The sequence below is a fragment of the Lingula anatina genome, chromosome 4 (assembly GCF_051362555.1).
Source record: "Lingula anatina isolate TDL-2025a chromosome 4, LinAna3.0, whole genome shotgun sequence".
NCBI lineage: Eukaryota > Metazoa > Brachiopoda > Lingulata > Lingulida > Lingulidae > Lingula > Lingula anatina.
The window spans coordinates 30,051,218-30,059,953 of NC_141770.1; the positions used below are offsets into that span (position 1 = coordinate 30,051,218).

Sequence of the window (8,736 nt, forward strand, 5' to 3'; positions counted from 1 at the left end):
CTGAGTAGATTCTCACGTAGTAGATGAATACTGGGATAATTATCTGGTGAAAACTGCTGTAATGTTGCTATCAACATTACAAATTGAAATATTTGGACCAAAATTATCTAACCTTGAAAATTAACACCGGGAGTCCAATAAAACGATTGGTTCACACGCGGAAATAAACTGTAATTTGTGTAAAGTCTATGTGAGTAAGTGCAAATTAGTGTTTTGTATAAATAGCGGTTTAGACGTCGTTCTTCGTTGTTAAAAAACAAGTCATTCCTCTCCAATAGTCTCCACGCGGACCAAGTTCCTTCTGTCACTGAAGATGAAGTCAGCTGCACTGGTACTGCTTATTGTTGTCGGAATGGTTTTCACTGTTTTGGGACAAGAGCCTCTCACACCCGACAAGATTATCAAGGCTCTGATGGGCAGTTCTCCTCCCTTCTGGAAAGTGTGCTTCGCTTTGGACAGCAGTGGCAGCATTAGCGACAAAGATTGGGATTATTCCAAATCAGCGTCCAGGGTGAGATATACTGGCTTTGGGGATAAATGGGGGGGATTCCAAATCAGCGTCCAGGGTGAGATATACTGGCTTTGGGGATAATTCGGGGGTATTCCAAGTCAGCGTCCAGGGTGAGATATACTGGCTTTGGGGATAAATCGACGCCCTTTCCAAATCAGCGTCCAGGGTGAGATATACTGGCTTTGGGGATAATTCGGGGGTATTCCAAATCAGCGTCCAGGGTGAGGTACCTTAACTTTCTTCATAAACGCGACATTGGGAGCGACTCATTACATAATAAATGTTTTATTTTGCTAGGAGTCTTTAAATTTGTGCAACATCCTTTTCTAATAAAATCAAGTTGAGATTAAGTGTCATGCATGTGAAATAGATAATAATTATTTAAATATCTTTGTATCATTAAATTTGTCATAAACAACCCGTATTTTGAAAAAATAAATATTGCTGAGTGCGTTTTTCGTCTTCGGAAAAGTGGCAGAATTCAAGATGCATTTGAAACGAGTTGCCATGTTATTTTCCTACTAACCCTAACCAAATGCCACCATACAGTTTCAAATAGCATCACCTATCAAAGGTTATCCTTTCACATTTCTCGAAAAAAATATATTTGCACAGGTATTTTTGGTATCTTTTTGTGCTACATATTACCCCCGGTCGATTTCGTCAAACTATTGCGCTCAACAGTGCCGCGTCATTCATTAGTACCTTTTTGTGATCCTCTTCTTCATCATCAGTTTGATGCACTCATATCACTCTCACCTGTGGAACTCCTCCACTATGAGATATTTTGAGTTCTTTATTATTATTATTATTATTATTATTATTATTATTATTATTATTATTATTTTCATTTATTTATTATTATTTTTTTTTTTTTGCATTCTTATGGCTATGCATTTGTTTCTTATTTTCTAATCAAATAAATTGAGGTGATCTTACGGAATAGAATGCTATGTATAACATGGCCTAATCGCCGAAACCTTGTTGAGCCGTACGTACGTGCCTAAAACACCAGATCTTTTTTGTTCCTAATTAGAAAACCATGAACGATACCAAAGCTGCAAACATATCTCCTGAAAACTGATAAAATTGTTTCACATTCAAAAAAAAAAAAAATAAATAAAAAAATTCATCTTAAAACAGAATCAGAGAGGCACTAACTGAGACAAAATAACAGAGGGTTCAAGTTAAGATTACATGTGACCTAAATCCAAGAGACGGGGACACAGGCCATTGCTGTCTAGAAGACCATTCCCACAGATATTTGGATCGATCTATCTCTCTGGGGACTCTAACTAAATTGCTGTCAACTTGACCGGTTTAAATGTCTGTCACGCCTAGTAAAGCTTTTAAGGGGTAATTAACTTTACCTCCCAAGTGATTCGGTAGGCATGACAGACATATAAGCCGGTTATTTGATAGCAATTTAGGGAGACTCCCCAGGGAGTTAGGTCGATCCAGATGGATCGATCTAAGTATGGGAACCCAGTCTAGGACGAGAATCGGTAATGGTGACCTGTATTCGGCTCCAGAACGCGGACCTGGGCTCCGTATCTCGAAAGGTTCGCTATGTTGCGCAAGTGTCCCGATTCCATAACCGATTCTATTTCGAGATACGGGGCCATGGAATCGAGACGCTTGCGCACATGCGCAACATAGCGAACCTTTCGAGATACGGAGCCCCGGTGTGGCAGGAGTGCACGTCCTAGTAACGCAAGTTCGCCTGGACACTAATTCCCCGGGAATGCAAGGCCTAGGGCATATGTTACTAGAATTCAATGTCCGACGGCTCCCAAGTAATGCAAGTCCGTCCTACGTGTAGAAATGCACGTCCTAATGGGGAATACCCGCTTTAAGGGTCTGCCGCTAGATGGCGTGGGGGTGAAAGCAGTCCTTCTTAAATCTCGCAGAATCTCGCTCACGGCTTTACACCAGAGTTTAACATGGATCGTGTGCACGCGTCGCTGACAGTGAACCAACTCAAACGCAATTTACTTGAATGTGGTGCCATAACATCTGGATGAAAATGTGAATTGACTGAAAGGTATGTGTTTTCTTTTCATTTAGTGCTTGAAAAACAAGAATGCTAACTATTTTCCTTGAAAAAAATCGAACATTAGTCGAGGTGTGTGTGTCAAATCTGACATGTTATGTACATGTAGACTACTGTAGGTACGAGTAGGCCTACGCTCATATTTTGTTTTAGTAGCACGAAAGACGAAGATTTTTTATACTTAGTAAATGTACTTATTTTTTTTCTTTATAAGGTTACCCAAAGAAGGCCCATATATTGGGGGCAAAGCCTGAAACTGTCGATTTCAGGACCCCAGGACAGCCAACTTCAAGAGCAGGATAAAATGATTACTTCAGGAATCTTACCCGTCACTTCACATCAGCGGCAAAGATTGATGTAGCCACCAGTTATGCCTACCCTAAAGCTGACTTACAGGCGGCTGTGATGGACAACAAATATTGCCAAGTGCCATGAAAACAATAATGCATGGATAGAGGGAATGATGTAAGTGAAAACAGAGGTCTAATATTAAGAATCAGGCCCAAATATGAGAAAGAATTATCAAACTAGGTGATGTGTGACATCATAGAAATATAAAATTGTATCTTAACTATTTAATGCTGTAACCATCTACCATGCTTTAATGGGATATGACTATTTCAGGTTGAGGAACAAACAGCGAAGGACACTGAGCATAGCAAGTTACAACAAGGAAAGAGCGCAATCTGACACAAGGAGAGACAATGGCGGATCACTGCTTCCAGATTTGGAGAGATAATGTCAGCTACAGAGAAGAAGTATATGAACAAACTGTATGAATAATTGTTGTGTCCAAAACCATTGCAGACACATGACAGTTGGATCCGGACCCGATTTCCCCTTTTTGGAATGTGTATCTCGTGCACGAATCTGGGCCTAAAGAAAACCCGCGAATACTATACTAAGTTAGAAGGCCAGATGTTCATTACAAATCGCCCATTCTGCTATTTTGCTGTGTTTACATTCAAAGATCTGTTTGTGGGGTTGATTCATTCTGACGCTGGATATTTTTCTACATGTATTTTGCCCAGGATAACTTTTTTTAATGAAAAACACTATAGGAAGTATGTGTCAACCAGTTTATAGAAAGCACCCCTGTATGAGATGGTTTTAGCTGCAATCATAATTTTGAAGTGCAATTTTAAAAAATGTTTTCACTAAAATGAAATAATTTGGTGGTGCTATATTCTTTACAAAAAGTACTTATGTGTTTATGCTGTTTTTAATAATATTTAACTGTAATGAAAAAATACCCATGATGCTATTTTGTAAAGTATTTTAGTGGGATGAAATAAATTGCTAGTTGTATTTACAGCAAATAATTTGGTTTTTCTGCTTTTTAAAGAATTTTCAAAGTGATGACATAATGTGGTGGTTCTATTCAAGTAAAATAATTCATAAGTACTATTTTGTAAAAAGGAACAAAAAACTGTTAATTTGTAAAATGTTTGCTTTCTTTAATTTTTATTTCTTAAACTGTTACAAAAAGTTTTCCATACCTACAGTAATCCATTGGCTGAGAAATTGCAGCTATATATTCAGGAAAGTTATAGCACAAATAAATTATCTAAGTATTACATGGTTTCATGGTTTTTACTATGGACTGAATAATTATTTTGTTTAAATAAAATATTTGGTTTTGCTGCTTTTTAATGAATTTTCAGAGCGATGAAATAATATGGTGTTTCTACTCAAGTAAAACAATTCAGAAGTGCTATTTTGTAAAAAAAGAAAAACTGTTCATTTATAAAATGTTTTCTTTCTTTAAATTTTATTTCTTAAACTGTTACAAAAAGATTTCCAAACATGCATTATTCCATTGGCTGAGAAATTGCATCTATACATGAACAAATAAATTATCTAACTATACCTAGTTTTATGATTCTTACTGTACTGAATAATGATTTTAAATAAAAATAATTATTTAATTAACATTACCGGTCATGCTCAATACATCAATAAAAAAGGATATTACTTAATAACACAACCTTATGCGGGTAGTAGGCTACCGGGACTTATATATATTTACTGACAACTCTTCTGAAATTACGGACATAAGAAAACGCACTTTGATAAATCATACTTCCTAGGGGCACTTTCTTGCTATGGAGCTCTCTTTCCAAAACTTTATAAGTTTTGCCAAGATCAATTAACCTTTTTACGTGTATTCTTTTTGAGGCAACTCGTCCATCTTTAGGGGCCTAATTACTGTTCCTGGGTCAAGTTGTAACTGACCCTTTAACATGGAAGGTGTGTTGACATGGGCAACCCTTCACTTCAAACGAAGCCCTGAATCCTCAAGAAAATTATGCCCACCTTGCCGACTTTGACATTCAGGTACACAACAATACTGAGGCATGTTTATTAAGGCCAGTACCACAGTCCAACGTATACAATATCCAACATGGCGACCTAGGAAGGACTGAATTCACACTAGCGACACCTGGCACCAAGCAGGCTGGTATTCCCCATTGGACGTGCGTTCCTAACATTTTAGTATCGCATGTCCAATATAGTTTACACCGAGAAATGACATGAATAAATAAATATATAGATATACTAGATTTATATAAATAATAAACGTTTGCTTTACTTTATTTTATTTTAATATTTTACGACGTTTTCTTTTTTCGATAGGCAGTTAATATGCATTTTAATGAAGTAACAAATACAACACGGCTCCCATAGTTTTTCTTCATTTATTTTATTTTGTGTATTTTTCTTGAAGTAAACGCATATCTTACATGTGTCATTGACCTTCTTCGGCCTTCAAATGAGGGGAAATCACTTTACACAAAACACGGGGTCTCCGTTCTTAGATAAACTTTTCGGCTTACACTCGCAGGAATTGAAAAATAACCCCAAACTCAATGGAAATTTTCTCTTGGATGGAGGATTTAAGACAAATCATGACAGTTTAGAATTTGAAATTGTACATAATGTTCTGTAGTATTCCTTTGTTGTTAGTGTAATTATCACAGAATTTAGAATATTACACATTCAAAACACCACTATACAGTTAGCTACAACAAGTTATCCGAGCTGGGGGGGGGGGGGGGGGGTCATGTCAAAGGTAGGTCTCGAACCATATAAGTATGTAACAGGGCGATTAATGAATATTTGTCTTATGGTCTTGGACGATAACCACTACACAGACGAGCTGAAGTTGCAAACCCTCCATTTTTTGTCTTATATATGGCTCACCAGAAGGATTTTCATATACAATTTTTATTGTATCATTAAACCGTGTTAATGCATAAGTATAGGACTTTCAAATGGCCGGACTTACATTACTGTCATAGTAACAGGTATATAAGGTGTAAGATGTAACATGTAACAGGAATATAAGTCCGCCAGTAATATAAGTCCTGTAACGAAACTGAGGGTCCTTGTAAGAGAAAGTCCACCCTACATATAGTTATAATGGTTAGGGTTAGTTTGACCTGAGTTGGCCAAAATCTCGGACGAGGCTCACTTGTACAAATAAATGGGAAGCGGACTCTCTGTTACGTTACACCGGGACTAAAATCATGAGTACTGTCAGCGTACATGCTGGTGGTACTAATAAATTAGGATTTAAAATTTTCTCTGGCAGAAAATTCCATGGGGTCGTAAACGACCCCCACTCGGTATGCATAGGGTTAAATGGCGGGTGTTCCCTAACTTCTTTTGATATATATACGCCTTGAACGCCTTGCTGGCGCCTGTTCTGCCAGATCGTGTGCATCTCTCGGGTGACAGTGTATTGTCTCACATATAATTTGACTCTATATCTATGGATTGATTATTCATTTTTTAATTAAGATAAAACGAGAATTCAGTTTCCTTGGCGGAGGTCTGCGCTGACCGAGTGCTTTTCTTGTTAATACAGCTATTGCTCATTATACTTCATATTTACGAACACCTTAGGCTTTTTGTTACTAGAATTGTGAAAATTGCATCGAAAAAAGCAACGCGCAACTAAAATATTTATTCAAATACAACTTGTTTCAGGACATCCTTGCCATCATTGACAACACCCCAGGGCCGAGAAGCATAGCCCCCACGAAACACAGGATTGGTCTGGTCCGCTTCTCTAGCACCATCCCCACCAGGGTGGTCTTCTCCCTGGGAACGTACCCGCTATTCAAGAACAATGATATTGCTATTGGTGACGTGCTTAAAGTAGGTAAGGTCGACACCTGTGTAACTCCATCACCACTACGCTAACTACGTTATATCCTTATCTCACACGACCGTACATACATGCTGCAAGTACACGCCACACAGAGCGACATTAACATACAGGTAGAGAGACGCACAAAACGCAGACACAGTTAAAGACAATCTTGCACGGACACACGCGCGTGTGCGCAGACATATACAAACAGACACACACATATGCACACACACATGCGTATATAAACAGACTTCCACACACGCTTACAGAGACACAATGATATACATATTTCATCATGTAAATGTTTTATCAAATACTGAAGCATACTTACCACATTTCTTGCACTAGTAATATGTTTTAAACATACTGAGTGATCACCTGTATTATGAAGATAAAGACAACTTCACTGCTTTGTATTTGCATTATACTCACAGGGTATTTGACAGATACATACAAGGGTTTGTTACTGTGTGAAAACGAGCTTGGTGTCAACGGCTCACGGCTGGTTTGGGTGACCACAGATGGCCTACATACAGTTGGGGGGAATGCCGTGGAGAAGGCAGAGGCCATGCAGAAAAAAGGTAGGAAGTAGCACTTCAAGACCAGGCTATCTTTAATAGCATAATTTAACGCTGGAGTTGTGAGAAAGTTCAGTCTACAAATATTTATCCATTTTAAAGTTGCCTTCTGTTTCATCTGGATATGGAAGTAACTGCATTCCTATTTCAGGGATAATCATTTGCGTCGTTGCTGTGGGGTCCCATGCCCAAATGAAGGTGATTAATCGCATGGCTTCTTTGATTGACATCCCGGGCAGCAATACCAAACAGCGATGCGTTCTGAACTACAAAACCTTTGAAGCCTTGAGGTCTGACACGTTGAGTGCACTGCATAGAGTGCTGTCATAGACATAATTCTCCGTCTGCTCGTCTGGTGACAAAACCTGACGACATAGGGAGTGTTCAGAATAAACTTATCGTACCAGCAGCATCGATCTATCTCAGCAGGAATTCTTGCTAAATTTCTGTCAATATAATCATCTTTTATTATTTGGCACGCCCCCCCTCGAGAACCTAGGGTGTTATTAAGTTTCGTATGCGCTTGGCTCCTGCGGGTACAATAAGTTTACTCTGAACGCTCCCACATACCTTGCGGGGAAGGTGTTACATTTATCACTGTTCGTTCTTACAAACTATGTATCACATGTTATTGTTAGTTTACTCTGAACGCTCCCACAAATCTTGCTGGGAAGGTGTTACATTTATCACTGTTCACTCTTAAAGACTATGTATCACATGTTATTGTTAGTTTACTCTGAACGCTCCCACAAACCTTGGTGGGAAGGTGTTACATTTATCACTGTTCACTCTTAAAGACTATGTACCACATGTTATTGTTAGTTTCCTCTGAACGCTCCCACAAACCTTGCGGGGAAGGTGTTACATTTATCACTGTTCACTCTTAAAGACTATGTATCACATGTTATTGTTAGTTTGAGTTTCTTTATGAAATTATTTACAGACATTAAACAGGAAATAAACAAAGCACGGCATAGAATGAAAAACTGAACACGAGAATTATGTCAACGTTTTAAAATTATTAATCATCAATCATTATTTATCATTATTGATTGATCAGATTTACATAACTGGGTCATATTTGTATTGCAAACTTGCAGAATTCCGTGAATGTAAACAAAATCACCTGATTTTTTGATGGTATACTCTAACACTAAAACGATGCTTAATTACTCATTATGCCTTTGATATGGCAATTCTTTAAATTAAAATAATCAACTCCATGCACATGCATAGTATGTAGCCCGTTCTGTGAGATGAAATAAATTATTTGAAATGTGCTTTACTCTCTCTATTTGCCCAGTAATATGACTGAAGCATATCTTGACAAACACATTGACTGTTTTCTTGAACTTTTATTAATCCAATGATAGTTAAACTAGTTCTGAAACAATAACTAAGGGTAATGATGTTAAAATAAATATACAGAATAAAA

The 8,736-nt window shown here is 37.8% G+C and overlaps 1 protein-coding gene and 1 long non-coding RNA gene across 2 annotated transcripts; both read left to right on the plus strand.

Annotated features, from left to right (window-relative positions):
- Positions 1 to 36: 36 nt before the first annotated feature.
- LOC106168030 (uncharacterized) lies at positions 37 to 8,736 on the plus strand (the record flags this gene model as incomplete). The annotated part of the gene is given in 4 exon segments (XM_013546957.2): positions 37 to 511; positions 6,558 to 6,732; positions 7,158 to 7,304; positions 7,453 to 8,736. Coding segments are annotated over 4 exon segments (699 nt in total). The 5' UTR covers positions 37 to 313.
- Positions 2,341 to 4,141, plus strand: LOC147762745 (uncharacterized). The gene is made up of 3 exons (XR_015334049.1): positions 2,341 to 2,555; positions 2,779 to 3,029; positions 3,189 to 4,141. It is a non-coding gene; the product is annotated as an uncharacterized LOC147762745 (long non-coding RNA).